Source organism: Asterias amurensis, chromosome 11, assembly GCF_032118995.1.
Source record: "Asterias amurensis chromosome 11, ASM3211899v1".
NCBI classification, from domain to species: Eukaryota; Metazoa; Echinodermata; class Asteroidea; order Forcipulatida; family Asteriidae; genus Asterias; species Asterias amurensis.
This window is the reverse complement of record NC_092658.1, coordinates 5,581,112-5,601,151: the sequence shown is the minus strand read 5'-3', so window position 1 is coordinate 5,601,151 and position 20,040 is coordinate 5,581,112. Positions and strand designations below refer to the sequence as shown.

At 39.6% G+C, this 20,040-nt stretch overlaps 2 protein-coding genes across 3 annotated transcripts in view; both read left to right on the top strand.

Annotated features, from left to right (window-relative positions):
• The first annotated feature begins 297 nt into the window (after window positions 1–297).
• LOC139944573 (probable flavin-containing monoamine oxidase A) lies at window positions 298–12,496 on the top strand. Its single transcript, XM_071941623.1, has 12 exons — window positions 298–449; window positions 1,338–1,499; window positions 2,256–2,343; window positions 2,818–2,995; window positions 4,084–4,198; window positions 4,503–4,660; window positions 5,402–5,582; window positions 6,070–6,170; window positions 6,808–6,981; window positions 8,624–8,710; window positions 9,266–9,366; window positions 10,047–12,496. Exons 2-12 carry the CDS (start codon window positions 1,358–1,360, stop codon window positions 10,300–10,302), a joined length of 1,581 nt encoding a protein of 526 aa, XP_071797724.1. The 5' UTR covers window positions 298–449; window positions 1,338–1,357; the 3' UTR covers window positions 10,303–12,496.
• A 1,200-nt stretch (window positions 12,497–13,696) lies between these two features.
• LOC139944335 (E3 ubiquitin-protein ligase TRAF7-like) overlaps window positions 13,697–20,040 on the top strand; it is a 130,628-nt gene continuing 124,284 nt past the window's right edge. The window contains exons 1-3 of one of the 2 annotated variants that reach the window (XM_071941331.1): window positions 13,697–13,767; window positions 17,796–17,866; window positions 18,516–18,622. The gene's annotated coding sequence lies outside the window, so the exon portion shown is untranslated. Of the gene's footprint in view, window positions 13,768–13,874; window positions 13,895–17,795; window positions 17,867–18,515; window positions 18,623–20,040 lie in introns of those variants that run through there. The other variant, XM_071941332.1, reaches the window with a different exon arrangement.

Genomic DNA, 20,040 nt, shown 5'->3' with positions numbered 1-20,040 from the left:
TTTTGGTGTTTCGGTTTATTTTCTAACATTTACAGATTTTTTATTTATTTTTTATTTCCGATCACTTAGCTATAAAATATTCATATATAATCAATTTCAATACAATGTTTAATTAAAGCTATTGTTTCAGTTTTCGTTTGAACAAAAAAACTAAACGGATCACAGACAGAATTAAAAATGGGTCAATCAAGAATGGGCCAACAATGGACCATCCGCCCAACCGAGACATTTTTGTCGCCTCCCTGTACTGCGTGGGTTCTAACTTTTGGAATGCGGCCGTCTGGTGGTTGGCCGGGCCGGGTTTAGTCGACAATTTCAGCATGATGCAGTGGTATGGAAAGTGTTGATTTTTCCAAAAACGTGTGATGGTTGTTAGCAAATTCCATAAGAAGCACTAGCAAATCCAGAAGGAGGGCTATCTACAATTGCAGCAGCAGTTCATTCGATCGGTAAGTATGTATTCGTGTATGCCTACTTGGTTTCATGACCTAGAAGTCTCGGACTATGAAACAATTTAGTTGGTTACGTTTTCGCAAAGTGTCCGTCCTGCTCCAAGCAAGAGTCCAACGGACCATGAAATGAACAGGACTGTTTTGTTTGCATAAAGTGGGCGTGACAAGAGCTCTGGATCATGGATTGAACTCTTTCTGAAAGTTACAATACAGCTGCAGTAAAACTATTATTACTTAAAGTTTAAAGTAGGAACCCTAAAACATGATTAAGTATTTCTTTGCGACGTTAGTTGCGATAACGTAACCCTCCTGCTGACTGCTGACGGCCGACGGCCGGGAGGAGGGTTACGTTATCGCAACTGAACTGTTCTAATTTTTCTACAGTTCTAGAACTACATTTTTTTATATAGGGCCTATATCCTTGTGTTTTCAGTAGGATAACAGGAAAATTGTTCACAATCAAAAACTAAACGATTAAAAAAAAAATCATCTATCCAACTTTTTTACAATGACACTTACACTTCATCGTGTACCCCCTCCCCCCCCCCCCCCTATATTCGAAGGCAAATCCTTGCATGTGTCCAGGTGAGCAACTTCTGTTGAGATGAACATTCAGTCCGGGACTGAATAATGATGAACAAGTTAAATAAAGATAAATAAGCAGCTCAATCTCCTGAGATTGAGCATTGAATTTTGTAAATATTGTACGAAACTTAACTGAGAGCCAATGCAATATCAACGACCAGACTCATGTAGCCTAGCTAGCACTGTCTGTGTAAAGATGATTTTTGGTCATTGTATAAATGAGTGACTTTACGATATGGAATCATAATTCTTTTTCATTTTTTTCACTACAAAAGCCTTCTTTGTGTTTTATACTTTCAGCTCATTCCCTCATCTTTGCTATGGACTCTGAGGTGAAATTTTCAACTGTCCGCCCTACCTTGGACGTTATTGTTGTTGGTGCTGGGATTGCTGGTCTGACAGCTGCCTACAGACTGCAACAACAGCAACCAAACTGTAGAGTTTTGGTTCTTGAGGCTAAAGGTATACACCACTGAGTAAAACCTTGTGAACGAAACCTGCAGCTTGTTTCATGAAACGCTCGTCCTAACTTAGGATGGGTTCAATGGGTCTTAACAACTGTGGTTATGGAACTTAATTCATCCTAATTCCAAAGATTCATCCTAAGTTAGGAAGAGTTTGCTGAAATCAACGGCTGGAGTTTCATCTTTGGGAGGGCAAGGCCATTTTCAAAGGGCTCTTCCATTAGAAATCTATGGGAATTTTTTGAAAGGGGCACCAAGGCCATGACCTGGGGCAACAGTGGCCAATGTCCTTAGTGGCCGCTATGTTTATTCCAGGCCCACAATAGCGCACTTTCAGCTTACTGCACAGTATGCACCTGTTATGGCCTCCAATCCCTCCATGTAGTTTCCATGTTACTCCTTGTCCTAAAATGTTTGTTAAAACCAACAATTCCATGACCAATATATACGCCTCTCTTCATTGCATGAGGTACGTCACAATGCTAACTCAAAATGAGGCGATGGGCGCAGCCACTGCAAGTGATGGGGAACGTGCACCCATAGCCTCATTTGGGGTAAGAATGATTACGTCATGCATAAATATTAAGAGAGGCATATTTAGCACACATTTTCACAGGTTTGTTATTTCATGCATGTTTGGATGCACAAAGTGAGAAGACAGGTCTTTGACAACTATAAAAGGTATCCAGTGCCTTTTATGCATGCTATCTTTTGTCTTCTCTTGTTTACTCTTTTGTTGTTGTTGTTGTTGCAGACAGAGTTGGAGGGCGGACCTTCTCAACAGAGATGAAGGGGGCTAGTGGTACAGATACATGGGATCTTGGTGGTCAGTGGGTTGGTAGGTAGGTTAAGAGCACTTATCTTGCACCTCAGACTCTTTTTGAAGCCACAGCGGTTTGGCAAATTTTTTTTTTTTTTTTAAAGCTGTTTTGTTTGAAAATGAATGATTGGTTATGAGTAGAGACTTGTCTAAGGTATGAAGCAAGATGATTCAGAATTAGCATTGGGTGCGTTCGATTAGCTTCCCTGGGTCGACCCCTGTCTGCCCCGATTTGTTCCAATAGCTTTGACGTCATTCCAGGGGCTCACCTGGGTCAGTTCCTAGTGCCCTGCTTGTGGAACAGGTCACTTGGGGCTGGCCCGAGGTGCATGACGTCACCACGAGAGGGCGAGTGTCATCGTTCGATTAGCTCTGGTCAGGGGCTCACCCGAATGAGCACACCGAGGTCGACACGGGGAAGCTAATCGAACGCACCCATCCTGCTTATTGTCTCAATTTTGTAAAAAAGTTTTGTTTTCCTGTCTTTCCTACAAAGCACCCAGTATCACCTTTTGTGGCTCATGGAGGAGCTAGGCCTGGAGAAATACCCACAGTACACCACAGGACGTAAACAAATGTTGCTTGGTAACAACAAAGGCATCCGTACATACAAGTCTAGTATCCCGTCTCTCTCTCCAATGGCACTGCTGGATATGCATCGCTTCATAACCTTAGTCAGTACGGTGGACACTTTTTTGTTTCCTTTCATTAATAATATTGAGCACCCAAAGGCACGATAAGGTGTTATGGCTGAGTGGTTAAGAGCATAAAATTCAAGTTCTGATGGTGGTTAAGCCGTCGGAGTGTGGGTTCAAATCCTGGTCAATTCGCTTGTGTTCTTGAGCAAGATGCTTTACCTTAATTGCTTCTCTTCACCCAGGGTTATAAATGGGTAACTGCGAGGGTGGAGGTTGATATTATGAATGAAAAAGCCTTCGGAGCCAACGGCATGCGCAGCACAGGCCTGTTTACTCCCCAGGGAGCTGAGAACGATTAAAGGAATGCTATCGGCCCAATGACCAGGGCACTAATGTAAAGGACATTGTGAATATGCGCTATATAAGAACTAGTTATTATTATTATTATTATTATATCTTTGGTTGTTAAACACAAATCATAATTTCATAGAAGACTCTAATGATAAGGCCAATCAAAAAAAGAAACATGTTTAGCGTCCCGCCCGCTTCCTTTTCTAGCGGTCGCCTCCTTTAAACAATTTTTTTTTTAAATGTTTTTATTTTTTATATAGAAAAAAAAGCATATATTTTAACAGTCTCATCAAGAAAATAGTTGTTTAAAAATAGCCCAGCCGATGCTTAGACCATTGATTTACAGGAATGACAAGGATCAACTTGGAGCAAGTTCGAGTGTGCACCATGGTTAACTATTAAAGGCTGACCATTTTGACTCGAACCCAAGCTGATCGACCATTGTTTGACTGTTTTTTGGTCGCTCATTTGGAAACAACCTTGAGCCCATGGTTTCTTCACTGGTCCCTATCGGCTGTTCCATTCTAACATGTGAAAAGCCCCAAGGGGAATCTGTGACACTACAGCGAAAGATTCCCGATGGTTTAATAGACTTTCAAACGAGTGGTTCGAGTGAGTGCGTTACTGCGCATGAACGTTGCTGGTCAGTGGTCAATTAGGGATTGACTAAATGTGGGCACTCAAACTTGCTCTTAGGCATGTATATAATATTATCTAGCGATGCTCCATCACTTGAAATCAGCAGGCACTTTCATTTCATTCTTCGTTTACAGACGGACAAGCTTTCTGCTGACATTCCGCTAGACGATCCAATGAAAGCTCCCAACGCTGAGGTATTAGATGGGACAACATTAGAAACTCTCATACGCCAATACACATGGACTCAGGGTAGGTATGGCATAATACATTGTACCAAGTGTTGGTTGCCCCCGTAAGCCCCCAACCCAACTCTACCAAGCCCTACCGAGCCTCCCTATCTAAGCCCCCTACCCCAGCCCTACCAAGCCCCCCCCTATCACAGCCCTACCAAACCCCCTACCTATCCCTACCAAACCCTCCCTCACCCAACTCTAAAGTGTCCAGTAATGCTAAATGTGTACACATTCTACACTCTGTACCAATAAGCTCTTTTTTTAGGGATTGAGATTTTGAAAACCAAACATATTTTTGTTGGTGTTTTATTTGTTTCTAGAAGCACAGGATGCTATCCGTGTATCTTCAGATATCATAAGTGGTGCCCCACCCAGTATGATGTCAGCGCTTTACTTCATGCATTACGTACGAAGCTCGGGGAATATAAGAATCCTAGTGGAGGCAGACGGAGACTCCAATAATAGCTACAGGATTAAGGTACCGGTGTGCTTCGATCTTTCCCACAATCTGATTTTGAATTTATGTAGCAGTAAAATCTCCATGAACAACTTTGGGCCGGCTGTGCCAGCTCTGTGCGATATTGTTTTTAGATACTTTTCAGAGCCTCCGAAGTAAGCAATTTCCTTTGAAAATATTATTTGTCACAGTGAAACCCTTGACAAAGGAAAGACAACTAAGATTCTCATAATAAGCACCAGGATTTGTTGTTCTCCTGAGAGATTATGTGTGTATGCATTCTCTGTAAATTGCAAAACCTCGGCCATGAGCTGCAACCGATAATCTGCCATGGTATGCTTGAATCTCGGAATGCTCTGTCTTACCTCCCATTACAATGCTACAAAATAGTGGCAGCCTTTCCATCGTTGTAAGCTACAAAAACACATGGTCTGGAATCGGGGATTATATACACACACACCCCACAACATTTTTCCAGAACCTGTTGCGCTTTTTGTAGAGGTGAAACAAAGCAAATCACGAAAGGTGCCTCTCTCGACATGCTACACACTGGAAAGTCAAGGTGGATATCCCCAGACTCACATGTCAGCCAAAAATGGAGGATTATCCCAGGTTGATCTTGATGTTAGAAAACACTTGCCGTAATTCTGTCCAAAAATTGGTTGTGTTTATCTGACATTAAGAAGTGAAGAGCAATTCTGACCCTTTAAAAACCTGGGCTGTACTAGTTTTGAATCCAAACATTTCTCTTAAATTTTTAAGGGAGGAGCTCAACAAGTTTCCAAACGACTCGTAGAAAGGATAGGCAAGGAGAAGGTGCTTCTAAGTCAGCCAGTAGTTCACATCCAGCAGGAGGAGGTCGACAAGGTCACGGTTGTGACTGCTGAGGGCAGAGAGTTCACCTGTCGCTATGTAGTGGTTGCTGCCCCCATTCAATGCTCTGGTACGGATTTTAAATTTAGCACCTAAAAGCTCGGTTGATACTTCATGCGAATGTGAAGCGAATTTCGGATACCTTTCGCTTCCAAATGTGACGAAAGAAAATCGATTTGCACGAAGCATTCGCAGGAAATTTGAATCGGGCTTTAGTGATGTTTAAAAGAGTTTCCTGTGCTTGTGTAGACCCGGGCCCAGTGAAGGGGCTGGAGGGTTCTGTTATAAAAAGGATGATGAAATGAGTTATGGTGAATCAATTGTATTGAGATCCTTTCTACGAGTAGTTTGCGCCTTGAACACCCAGCAGGGTGGATACGTGTGCATTAAAAGTCTTATTAGTATTATTGTAAAGTCCGTTGTTGTTTAGAACTGACCAAGGATTGTTCTGAGATAATAACTAAATGAGTTTGTAGCTTCTGCCCGACATTCCATCCTGGGAACTTGTAGTGCTAAAAAAACCAAAAAAACTAATGTTGATTATTCTTGTTTTACAGCTGACATCAACTACACTCCCAATAAGCCACTGGATAGAATAGGGCTGGCTAACCACTCTCCAGTTGGGCATCTCATTAAGTTCATCGTTACCTACAAAGCTGTAAGAGCTTTTACTTTTTTTTCTCCTTCATGATAGACCTTGTGCACATGAATGTATCAGTATGGCGCCCTCACCTAGAGGTAAAAAAACTGTTGTTCATTGGCCAAACCTTTGCGCCGCACGTACAAATCTAAGATGGCGCCTGATGACATCAGTGCATAAGGTCTATTTATAATTATCAGTGTGGCGTAGTAATGAGGGATGCTTTTTCACAAGTGTATTTATTTTCCGTACAAACACAAACACTCAACTTAGATGTGTGGCTGAATTTAATACACCTTTTGCTCTCTGGTTGGAATAAAGGCTATTAGTTACTTCATGTGAAAGCGAACAAAATTGGTTCATCAAACAGGTAGTCGGGACTGTTTTTGTAGTACATATAGTTCCAATTACATTTGTAGTTTTCAATACTTCATGCGAAAGCGAACACAATTGGTTCACCAAATAGGTAGTTGCGACTAATTTTGTAGTTTATGTAGTCGAGACTACTTTTGTAGTGGTTGCGGCGGCACGATTAATTGAATAGTTTAAAAAAAACGATACTCGCGACTCGACCAAGTATGCAGTAGTCACGTCTACGTCACTAATCGCACATAGCCGCCCAGGCTTAATTTTTATGACTCTTTTTTCTTTCTAGGCTTTCTGGAGGGAAGACGATTTGTCTGGCGAGATAGTCAGTCATGGAGGTAAAGCAACCATCAGAGGAACCAGCAGTGGGCCGTTACATCTCACATACGACTGCACAACGTCTAACGGCAATCCTGGCATAGTAGGATTCTACGCTAACAGCAGGGAATGGAGTCACATTCAAGTGAGTCAGTCAAACATTATTTTGGCATTCATCATCAAGTCGAGCGCCACGTAGTACAGCTCGAGCCTGCCCAGTGATTTTTGTCCAGATGTCTTGCTCCGGCATGCAAGAGCGTAATAATAATAATAATAAAATTTATTCGGGAAAACACAATTACAAGTATGTACACACATTAAAGGTATTTAAAACAAACAAAGTAAAACAACAGTGGGATGCCCAGGAGAGCATAAAATTAAAAAAAATAACTATCGTCAAAAGGCGTATGTCTACTAAACACATCAGTTGTTCCTCAGCACTGGTAAAGTTGGTGTCTCTCTTCAGGGTGTCCACGAAGGAAAGACATCTTCGAGAAGCCTAACTTGAGTGGGCCCCCATGCAGATTGGTTGGGCAACAACAATGTGGTTATATTTGGTTTGTGGTATAACACCATGTGTATATCTACTTGCTGCATAGATTAGGTTCTTTTTAGAACTTGCCTTGCTATTTATTCTACTGCTGCAGAATAGATTTTTTTTTGGAATTCAGGAGACTTCTCAGTTTAGAAAAAAAAACCTGTCCTGCTTATTAATTACTACCTGGGTGGAAGGTAGGAAAACAAAGGGGGGGGGGCACTTCTTTGCTTAGTGATTCAAGGGGACTTCTCATTATTAACTTCACTGTCCCAGGGTGAGTTTTTAATTGGTCTCATAGTTTCGACGAGCTTGCTCTAGTTATCGTCAGGAGACTAAAATCCTACAATAACAATGTGAGGAGCCAGGCTTCACTGCGTGGTAAGACTGGGTTGGGGGCGGAGGCCAGCCACAAACCAAGGTCATCCAAGCAGTGAAGACAGACTCCTCACACTTGAACTGCCATTAATAAGTAGCTTTAAAGGAACACGTTGCCTTGGATCGGACGAGTTGGTCTTTGAAAAGCGTTTGTAACTGTTTTTTATAAAATGCATATGGGTAGAAAGATGTTGTAAAAGTAGAATACAATGATCCACACAAACATGCCTCGAAATTGCACGGTTTTCTGTTTACCTCGTCGACTAACTCGGTCGGCCATTTATGGGAGTCACATTTTTGACTCCCATAAAGGCCGACCGTGTAAGTTCGTACAGTAAAAGGAAAACCACGCAATTTCGAGGCAAACTTGTGTGGATAATTGTATTCTACTTTTAAAACATCTTTCCAACCATATGCATTTTATAAAAAACGGTTACAAACGCTCAGTTATAGACCAACTCGTCCGATCCAAGGCAACGTGTTCCTTTAATAAATACCTTTACAAATCCAGAGCGGCTATGTCAAAGCAGGAAGAATAATTCAATAAAAAAATGATGTATAGTTTCCGCAACCACCTTACTCCAAAGTGAAATTATTTTCAAAATGCTTTATAATATCGAAAGCTACTTTACTTCCCACCAAGTAAGCTTTTATTCCCTAATTAATTTGAATGAGTGATTACCAAATGTGTACCTTCCCTTGAATATAGCACCATAAATTTAAATATTTTGTTGGTTTTGAGTTTATATGCTTTGCATATTTTGGTGGTTTTGCATGTGAATGGCCAGCTACCTTTTAAGTTAAATTTAATTGCATTGTTTGAGTGTCATGTGATTCATTTCTTAATGATTTTTTCATTTTTCCCTCGATGCAGCCTGAAGTCAGACGAAGCGCTGTTCTAAACTCCCTCGCTGAGTTCATTGGACCAAAGGCAAAGGAACCCCTAGACTACTTTGAAAAAGTAAGCTGGGTCACAATGAATATTAACACATTTTGTGCCATCTTTAATTGAAAGTTAAACATAGAAAACAAAGATTGAACTATAATTTGTGGCATGTCGTGGCAGATCAAATTAAGAGCACCAGACTCGAGCTTTGGTGTTTCTGATCTTCAGAGAGTGGATTTGAGCTCCGGTCATGGCACTTGTGTCCTTCAGCACAATACTTAATCAAATTTGCTTTGTCCTTCGGATGGGACATAATCAGACGGTCATACTCGGATTGGTAGTGCACATCAAAGAACTATGGGCTCGATTTCACAAAGCACTTGATTTTAGCAACCTACAGTGATTTTAAGTTCACTTATGAGCCATACTTTGTTTCACTAGCATATCAATATAACAACTTTGCTTGTTGGTTTGGCTTTATTTCATTAGATAGTTATAATCTGTACTTGGAGCAAAATTTAAATTATGAAGAGTTACTGGACTAAATTATGAAGAGAGGGAAATATTTATAACAAGTTTGAATGGCAAGTTTGAATAACTATTTCACTGTTTAATTTCTTTCAATGGCAGGACTGGGCTTTAGAACCTTACAACGGTGGCTGTCCAATTAACATCATGACCCCTGGAGCTATGACCTACTTCTATAAAGGGCTGAGGACACCATTTGGCAGGTAAAACATGAAGTCTAGGCTTGATGGCTTTCTTGTAAGCATGTGATGTCACAGGTCACATCGTCTATTATGTAGGAATGTAGTATGTAGGAAACGAATATGAACAGTGAATTTGCCCTCATTGTTATTTGGAGGTTGAAACTGAGATCCATTTTTTACTCAATTGTCCATTATACAGTGCTCTTCGGGAACAAATGGAAATAATGCACATTTTCAGCTGTTTACTAACAGTGAAAAATTTAATTCATTATTAATTGTGTTGCTAAATTCGTCTTTTTATTTATGAGCTTAAACGAAAAACATAATGTCTGATTGCCCCTGTTGACTTTATTTTTCTCCTGCCAATGTATATTAAAATAATTCAGGTTTAAAATGTTGATGTAACCCTCCCCGGGGTTAAGGGGTGTGTTCCAAGTTGGAATAAAAAACAAATTAATGAATTTTTAATTTTTTTTATAAAACATGGTTCCAAAGGGAAACCCTGAGGGAGTATATATCGCTGTGCGTCATAGCTCAGTTGGTAGAGCATCTGCCCGGATTGTCAGGGGTCTTGGGTTCCAATCCCCAATGAGGACCATTTGAATCTCTCTCATCATCTCCTGTTAGGCACTATACCAAATCATATTTTGCGTTTGTTATCGTCTATATAGTAACTCTTCTGTGTTGTCTGTGTTGGTTAGGGTGCACTGGGCAGGCACGGAGACGGCCACACATCACGTGGGCTTTATGAGCGGAGCAGTGCAGTCAGGATTACGTGTAGCCAGCGAGGTATTGACTCGTCTTGACCCACTCTACCGAGGTGACGATCTCCTGGTGAACCTTGACAACATGAGGGATGATACTAGAAAAGGTCCTGGGTGGATGTGGTCTGTGGTCGGCCTAGTCGGAGTCATCACAGTAACTGCATTTCTCTTTAGAAGGTTCTTACTCCACTGACAAGAGGGAGGAAAGACGCCTTTTCATTGTTCAAGTGTCAAGATCGTGGGTTAGATCACTGCTCGGATCGCTCACTGGGCGAGACTTAAAGTGGTCTCTTGTTTAAATATTTGATAGGTTTTGGAAGATTTGAAATTGAATTAAACACTTGAAGAAATCATTAAAACATTGAAATTCACATTCTAGGACTAAGTTTGATTGCCAGTTTTGCCACCATTTTTAGCTGCCTAACACAATAAGTAATCACAAAACAACTTTACTTACCAGATTAAGGTTTCTATGCAAAATACCATTTAATATATGTATCTTCTGTGACTGGTTTACTGCTTAAACTCTACTCGGACAAACTTTTGGGTGAAATTTGCTGCTTAAGCTAATGATAAAAGTGTTCATGGGGCCCAACCTCATTAGCACAGAACTTTGCTTAAGCGAAAAAATCCTTGCTTAATAAAATCAGATTACCGGCCAAGACTACACTCAATTGTTATGCTAAGTAAACAACAGCTAAATACCAGTCACAAGCAATGTATATGGCATGAAATTTTGGCCAGTAACATGTGTAAAATAAGCGAGCTTAAATTTTCGTGCTTAAGCAATTTTTTTGCTTAAGCAGCTCTATGAAATTGGCCCCTGGTATCCAGCTTATTTTTGCTAAGCAGAAAATTTATTAGCAGTGTTTTCTGTTTAGCTTTATGAAATTGAGCCATGCTTTTGACATTAGGACAGTGGTAATTTTCACAGCAAATCTCCATTTGTGCATTAATAGAAAGATCTTTAATTGGTTTAATAACAGTTCCGGCAGCAATAATGTTTTTTTTAAGGATCTTTATAAAGATATATGTCAAGTTCAAATGGGGTCACAATTTTTGAAGACTTTTCTGATGATTTATGGAATGTAGAAATCCAAAACTGGTTCCATTGTCCCTGTAGTATTTATCATGACAGAAGATCACAACTTTTTTGTTCGCATCTCGATGCAATCAGCAAAAACTCCACGTTGAATTTGGGAAATTTATTATATTCAATCAGAGTAGTTCCTCAACTTTGTTAAAGAAAATAACTTTCCTTTTCCCGAAACCTTTTCTGACAAGCCCACTTTTGCCGATTGCCACAAGATGAGAAAATCCACTATTAATTACACAGCATGTGGCATTTTATCATTTAAATGAACAATATAAAGGGAGACTAGATAAAACAAAAATAGCCGGCTCAGATATGGGAGTTAAATCAGAGTAGTCACGAAACTACATGCATCAGAGTTGAAACCAACAGTTCTTTTCAGAACCACCCCAGCTCATTAGAGATAGTCATTACATGGTGTTACCGCAAACCTTCCTATATCATATTTCCACCATGCAAAGTTTCAAATCCTACTTACATGCAGTCAGCGAGAGCCGCACAAGGCCTACATGAGAATGCTCACATTGAAGGCTTGACATTTTTAAAAAGTGTAATACTGAAATTGTACAAAATTATTGTGCCTTAATTTATTTGTGTGCCTTAACGATAAAAGTGAATTGTAACAAAAGATTACCATTTCTGATGTGGGAGTCAAATCAAAGCAACCATGAATGAGATTGAGAATGCTCAGTTATTTAAAAAAAAAGTGTAATACTGAAAGTTTACAAAATTAAATTGTGCCTTTATAGATTTATGTGCCTTTATTTGTCTTGAAAGATGGCAGTTGCCCAGGCATGCAACTTTTCAGCTGATTTTCTCATTTTGTGGTTTCTCATCAGCTGCGCCACTTCTTGCTGTGCCTGGCACGTTAATTGCCCCCATTCCTTTAAAAGTTTTATGTATTTTTTGCCAAAATAAGAGATGTTTGAGACTTATTTCTGCACATTTCTTTTGATGTTTCATAAAAATTGAGCCATATAAAATTACAATTTTCAATTCAGTTCAATTCGCTTTCAATCAAGTTCAACAACTATTTCGATGCTGTCATTGTGGCTTTATCATTATTTAAATGATCTTATTATTACCTTCTGTTTTGTAAAGGCATCCCAGCCTACAAGCTTTGCTTTAATGGGCCACGCCTCCATACAGTTTTCAGTCTTGTAAAATTCTATTGTTTGTAATTGTATATTGTGTTTGTATGGAAATAAATGTTGATTGATTTCATTTGAATACAATGCATATTTATGTCGAAATTACAAAAGATAGTACGATAGTTACTTATTCAATTAAAGGAACACGTTGCCTTGGATCGGTCGAGTTGGTCTTTGAAAAGCGTTTGTAACCGTTTTTTATAAAATGCATATGGGTAGAAAGATGTTGTAAAAGTAGAATACAATGATTCACACAAACATGCCTCGAAATTGCGTGGTTTTCCTTTTACCTCGTCGACTAACACGTCGGCCATTTATGGGGGTCAAAATTTTGACTCCCATAAATGGCCGACCATGTTAGTTCGCACAGTAGAAGGAAAACCACGCAATTTCGAGGCAAACTTGTGTGGATCATTGTATTCTACTTTTAAAACATCTTTCCAACCATATGCATTTTATAAAAAAACGGTTACAAACGCTTTTGTTTTGACCAACTCGTCCGATCCAAGGCAACGTGTTCCTTTAATAATAAGCAGCAAATGACATAAACAATATGCTTTTGTTCCCTATGCATGCATGGACAACCAAACAATAACAGTACAACCAATTGGTACAACCATTGAGGTAGAACCTACTTTATAAGGGGTTTATTGCTATTAAGTTTGGCTGTGAGCTGCCTGATGAAAATTGTCAGTATTTCATCCATTTAAAGCCATTGGACACTTTCGGTAAACAGTATTGTCCAAAGGCCCACACTTCATGTATCACAACTTATATATAAAATAACAAACCTGTGAAAATTTAAGCTCAATCGGTCATCAGAGTCGGGAGAAAATAATGGGAAAACCCACCTTTGTTTCTGCACGTTTCGCCGTGTCATGACATTTGTTTACTATAACCCGTAATTCTCGTTGTCGAGAATTGATAATTGTTTTAATGTTTTCTAAAGCATTTCATGGAATAATGTTTCAAGAGAAGTCTGTCACCATTACCTTCTGTAAACACTGTAATTTTTTTAAATCTGTGAACTTTTTTTTTTCTGTTCCGAAAGTGTATATAATCATGGCTTTAATTCTGTAAGTTTTTGTATCTTTGTACTAAATTTATATGTAATATGATAATTTACCTTCGAAGAGAAGGAAAAATCAGTAAATAAAATGTTGTTTCTTCACCGATTCCATTTTGTTCATATTCTTTCTAGTATCAATGATTTTTTAATACAGTTCATTCTTATACACAAATGAATGTTGAATGTCCAACAAGTAACTGGCTCTTGTTTGGTATTCGAATGACGGATTATTGAACGTCGAACAAGAAATCAACTTTACACCGGTATTTGGCTCGGTTTTCAGAGCGCTGCCTGCCTGACTTATTATTGCAAGAAGAAGGCGTGTGAATGAAAGAAAGATTGGGGGTAAGTCAAAAATTGTTGAAGTTTTTATAAGATCAAACTTCCTGCAACTGTTTGGGCAAACACACATTCGTTACTAGATTGTATCTTCTCGGGCTTCTTGAGGAAGAGTGAATGCATTGCACTTGCAGTAAGTAAGTTTACGCAGAGTGTAAAATTGTAGTGAAAATGGCAGGCGCTGTTCCGTGTTCATGGTGTACTGTCACACTACAGTCACACACGACACAGAGTGACATTGATACACAACCAGACAACAAAACAAATGCTGACAATTATTGTAGTTCGTGTTTTTCCTTAAATGACATGTGTCTCTGTGCCTGCTGTGTGGCTTTTAAAAAGAGCTCTTTCCATAATATAATAAGGGAATCAATGTGTGGTGAAGAGGTGGTAGAGGTTTTCAACTACCGAACTAGTGCCATGTGGTTTAATCCCTACGAGAGTACGAGGCCTGGTTCTTGATAATTTTACCGAGACGAAGCTTCGAGACGAAGCTTCGAAGTCGAGGTAAATTATAAAGAACCAGGCCTCGGCGGGTTTAAACCACTAGTTAAAAACAGATTCAACACACTTTGATTCCCATTAATAAATACCTTTTCGGTCAAAAACATCAACACTTTTTGGTCAAAAAGTAAAATAAATGCAAAAATTATAATTGTTCAATAATTTCTTTCAACACAACACCCCTCCAGCTATGAAATAGTAAAGCCCTCCGCCGCCTTCGGGTAAACAACTCCTTGTAAGGGAATGCTTAGGCTGTGCGCGTCGCGCGTATCGCGTGATGTGCCACAAGGTGTTTCAGCCAGTGCTCTCGACCAATAGGAATGAAGAAACTCTTATTAATATAAGAACAGGTACAAGCTCGCGTGTCACGCCCATGTTTCAACACTTTTTACTGGTCATAAACAAAGGTTTATACACACCTACATGACGCGCTCTCCACCAATAGGAATAGCGAACTGTCTGTATGAATTGCATTATAAACAAAGTCACTGCTGAACTTCCTGAAGTAATTACTAATTCCAGAAGTTTTCTTGACAACATTTTAAAATGTAACTTTAGTCCCACTTCTGTGGCCAAGCTAAAGCTGAGTTCATCAGATCATAGAGCAAGGAACAGAAGGAGTTACAACTAGCCGTCCTTCAAAGGTTCCCTGTGTGTTACCACGGTCACAAACGACCAGCGCTAATCGGCAGAAACATCTGCGGGAGCAATTCCTGGCAAGCGAAGTATAAAAGAACCATAAAAGAACTAGGTATTATATGTCTGTGGTTACGTCACAGAAAAATACACAGATGGCATTGCGTTCAAGCGTCCTTCTCAACCAACGGCATACGACATAGATGACTTTAGCTAAGAATAACAACATTTCAATGATTTTGGCAAACGAAAATGCAATAGGAATTACCTCTTTGTAATATACTTAATATACAACAGACACAAAATCAGTTGAATAATTACGGCTCTCTCAATTTTCATAACCAAAAATATCCCACCCAAAATTGTCTAAAAGTACCCAAAACAAAATGCCGTTTTATTTTCCCTTTTTTCAGTTTTTGTCTAATTGTGTTTACCGTTCAAATGCATATCACCCGATAGAAAAAACTTTGCAAACAATCTCAATTCGTTAACGGCCGGAGACCACCGACATTCTCTTTTGATAAAACAATCAATATTACATATTTCATAGTTTTCCCGATCAGCAAAACCTAACAAATGTCATTTAACTCATCACAGAAAAGGCCGATTTGTTTGCTGCAAAATTCAGTAGAAAGCTCAAAGTCAACAGTTTCTATTGTAGCACTGTGCGCATACACCGTGGCTGAAATCGTCTACTGCGCATGCGTTGAACTTGTGAGTTGCTACTTTACCACTCCAATAATTAAGAATGGAAACGATGTGATACCAGCGACTGCAGCGAAAGGCGGTAACACACATGGGGTACAAAGAGCTCGCTGCGGTCGGAATGTGTACAGCCTTTTACAGGTGCTGCGGTTCACATCCATAGTGTTTCCACTGAAGGTGGGTGCACACTAATCGGATTAATTTGAGCTTTGGAGTTGTAACTCCTTCTGTTCCTTGCTCTTTGATAAGATCATTGATCATTTACAGAGAAGGTGGGTGCTCAGTGCTGCGCTGGTCACTGTAAGCACAACACAGGCTATAGTCCAAGTGTGCATGTTTTATTCTGTCAGACTCCAGTTGCCAGTCTGTGTACATCAACTTCTACATCTATTCAGCTTCTTGTCAAAGTCTTGTTCAGCATATATAGACAAGGGTGCAGCTGCCAACGGTGGACGGCTTGTGTACTCATTGGTTGCCAAAATATACAAAAACAGAATGAGCGAGTAAAAACATGACACTGGATGACAACTTGCATCTGATGGTCTCCTTGAACTTGCAGCTGATGGCCTCCTTGAACTGCTCCAAGGTGGGCAGCTCGATAATGTCTGGAGTAAAGCTCATCCCAGTCTTTTATGATGCGAGGAAAGAAGCTGTATTGGTGGGAGTCTGATGATGTTCGTATTCGTAGTCTTGTATTCCACAGGCGATGTTGACTTCTGGCTTGACATGTTCTAGATTTCTCTCAACTTAGGTTTACATTTTAATTTTTATTGTTGTTATATTAATTAATGCTATTGTTTGTATTTTAGCGCCATGAGCACTTCTGTGGATTTTTGCGCTTTATAAGTTTTCATTATTATTATTTATTATTAACTTCCTTGATATGAAGCTTGCTAATTAGCTGTACATTGCATATAATACTCATCATTAGGCCTAAATATTATGTGTCGAAGATGTTTGTTTAGTCAAGTGGTTGTAACTCAGGTTTTGTTCAAAAGTATACAAAGTAAAAAGAACTTGCACATTTTCAATCTAATGTGCTCCCCACATTTTGAGTGATGGTTAAGCAGGGCACTATTTTTACACTGGACCGTTTGAGCCTAAGGCCAGTAGTTTTAGTCTTTGGCCAGTTAAGTTGTGACTAAAGCCTGACTTCATACTTCCTGCAATGCATTTATTTCTATGCAGTAAGGCAGTAAGCACCAAAAGGTTAGCACGCCTTTTCATTTGCTTACGGTTAGCAGCGCTATGAAATGGAAATCACACAGTCAGAACAAAATCAGCCGGTAAAAATAAGTAGCTTTATGAAATTGGGCCCAGTGTAAAACCTGAGCCCCACAATGTAGATTAAGAATAAGTATCTCCTTTTTGTTTGGTGTTGTCAAAACCATAAATCTGTAATAGCGCCCTCTGTTGTTGAAGAATGTAAAATCTTTAGACTTGCAGTATAAAAATGTAAATTTAGGGCACATACATGTAGGACTATGCAGGTTTTCACAACAGATGGGTTGCCCTGAACTTTTATAGTGACTGCAAAAAGACAAACTAGTTTGTTAGGCCTATTTCACTAGTCTATCAGGAATTTTACAATCAATCATATGAAATATGGATCATGCTTTCCAACACTGTAACTAGCCAGCATCAAGTGACATTTGGCCAGCGGACCAGTATTAAGAGAGAAAGCTGTAAAAGTTTGATAAATAACTCCTAAATCAGTGACATAATATTCTTCACATGACCATCACATCCGCCTTGCATGGAATCATTTGCCCATTGTAACTGTCAAAAGGAAATGACATCAGCTGCAAACTTTTTTCATCAGATATGTTGAAACTTTCACTTTCAGGCAGAGCCCTGCGTTTTTGAATTTCTGTGTGTGAATTTTACCTATAAATGCACATAGTTAATAATTTAAAGGCAGTGGACGCTATTGGTAATTACTCAAATAAAATTGTTACATGTAGCATAAAAACTTACTTGGGAACAAGCAATGGTGAGCTGTTGACAGTATAAAATATTGTCAGAAACAGCCCCCTCTGAAGTAACGTAGTTTTTGAGAAAGAGTTAATTTTCCACGAATTTGATTTCGGGACCTCAGAATTAGATTTTGAGGTTTCGAAATCAAGCATCTGAAAGCACACATGACACACAACTTCCTGTGACAATGGTGTTTCTTTTATTTTTTTCAGGCATGTTTAAGTACTGTAAGCTTGCACAGCAAGAGGCGAAGTCGCATGGGATAATGGAATAGAGAAAACAGGTATGCAGCACCTTTGATTGCTTTGAGTATTTTAAAAAAATACAAAGATTTGCAGAGAAGCAAATAATGGACAATGAAGCATGAGAAAGAAGTTATTGTTAAACCCCTAACCTCCAGGGCCCAAATTCATTTGCCTGCTTACTGACAAATTCTGCGCTTTCAATCACCATTCTCGGACTGTATCGGAGTGGGGACATGTTGATTGTGGCTTTGTTGATACGCCATGCATGTATTCAAACTCCAATCAGTAAAAATTAATTGCTCAATCCAGAGAACAATGCTGACGGGACGCAGAAATTTCCACTTTTAGTTCATAATGAAAATATTTGGTCTGATCGGCAGCATATTGCGCCACGCCTTATGAACCATTACATGGTACCTTAAAAGAGTATATCTCGTACTTCAATACATAGCTCCACATACGTTGTAGGAAAAATATTGAGTGCTTTGATTCAGCCCTAGGGGTGTGATAAAGTGCTATATAGGAACCTGCCATCGATTTCACCAAACTTTCATCTTATAGAACTAGACGTTAGGACGCATTTAACCCATCCTAGTTTAGGGTGAGTTACTCGACCTAATTGAGTGTTTCATGAAATCAGCTGCTGGTATCATGATTAATTTGTTTCATTTATTGATATTTTTACAGGTCTTAGACGTTCCGTTTTATAGCATAAAGGGCCCAACTTTCTTCCTCAGCAGATAAACTTTACAGGGATTCAAACTCTGGTTTATGTGTACCTCCAAATTGTTCAAGTAAGTATTTGGGATATTACTTGTCATTCTGAAAACAAGTTTGCCATCAATGATGTGCAAATTTTTTCCTGGTTTGCATGTCAGCGGGAGACATGACTTTTGTATTGCCGTGTTACATTGAATGACCGCCTTTCGAAGAGGACAGGTGGCGAAAGAAATAATTGGCAAATTTGGCCAAGATTACAGGTCTTTATCGTTTTGTTGGTAGAAGACGGTTACGTTGCATCATAATGCTTCTGCTGTTGTATTTCTTTGTATTTTTTTACTCGATGGAAGTAATGTCACGGCCTAGCGGTTAAGAGAAACCGGATTCAAGCTCTGGTGTCTCTGATCAGCAGGGTGTGGGTTCGAGTCCCGGTCATGACACTTGTGTCCTTAAGCTCTACATTTAACATGTTTAACCATGATTGCTTCGTAAAGTTGGGGCGGGGGTAGTGCTTTCTGCTCTACCAGCCAAGCTTCTGATGGATGATATCCAAGCTTACTCTAGAGGTGCGACTAGTCGAGAAGTAAATTTCACTATTCGCCCAGGCCTACTATTCATAACCTCCATACTGCTAGCCTCTCCGCCCCCGCCCCCAGATAATATTACTGACGAAGAGGCCGAGGGCATTAAACCCCCACCCTTCACCAACACCATAAACAAGAGGGTATACCCCTGACCAGTCATGGAATTAGCTCCCAGAGGTACCGTATTTTTATTACATAACGGCCAGTTGATTGAGTAGTGCATCCATTGGGGATTTCCCCAATAACCTGTGGACATTAGACCTGACAGGTAGACGACCTTGTTTTGTAATATACCTACATTACAAAACATGCCAGAGTGTATAGTCTCTTTGTCGCCACTCATAGACCTTTATCACGCTGTCACCATCTTGGTCATGTTCCTTGTTTCCAATTACAGTAATGAATGCTAACATTCATTATACAAAACATGGCACCAGACTATTATTTCATCCCGCCTCAGTTAGGTAACAATGAGTTTGAATGGTGTAAAATGAAGATGGCCACACCGTGATAAAGGTCTATTACATGGTCTTGTCCCAATGGGTTGATAGTGACCATGCTTTAGGAGCTATGAAATACATGCCAGGCCTGATACTTCACGAAGGCAACGATTGCCTCTGTGCCCCCTGGTCATTGCCTTGGTGCCCTTGAACTGCTCCAGTAGAACTTTGCAATTTCCTCATAGGGTGCCTTTTACCAAGAATAAAATGCCTTGGTGCCCTTGCCCTCTCAAAACAGAGCATAATGTATGCCTGGGGTGCAGGGACAATTCAAGATTGAAATTTTGTTTATTTTAAAACACTTTTCAAAGAACAAACCAAGATTGATATTTGATGTCTGCAATTAATAGTTGCACTCCTTTATAGGTACTGGACACAATCGGTAATTACTCAAAATAATTGTTAGTA

Excerpts from the sequence above, each read along its gene's own strand:
- LOC139944573 (XM_071941623.1), top strand. The coding sequence starts at position 1,358 with ATGGACTCTGAGGTGAAATTTTCAACTGTCCGCCCTACCTTGGACGTT. Across the intron at positions 2,344-2,817 it reads GGTGGTCAGTGGGTTGGTAG|CACCCAGTATCACCTTTTGT; the intron begins GTAGGTTAAGAG and ends TTTCCTACAAAG. Across the intron at positions 4,661-5,401 it reads ATAATAGCTACAGGATTAAG|GGAGGAGCTCAACAAGTTTC; the intron begins GTACCGGTGTGC and ends TAAATTTTTAAG.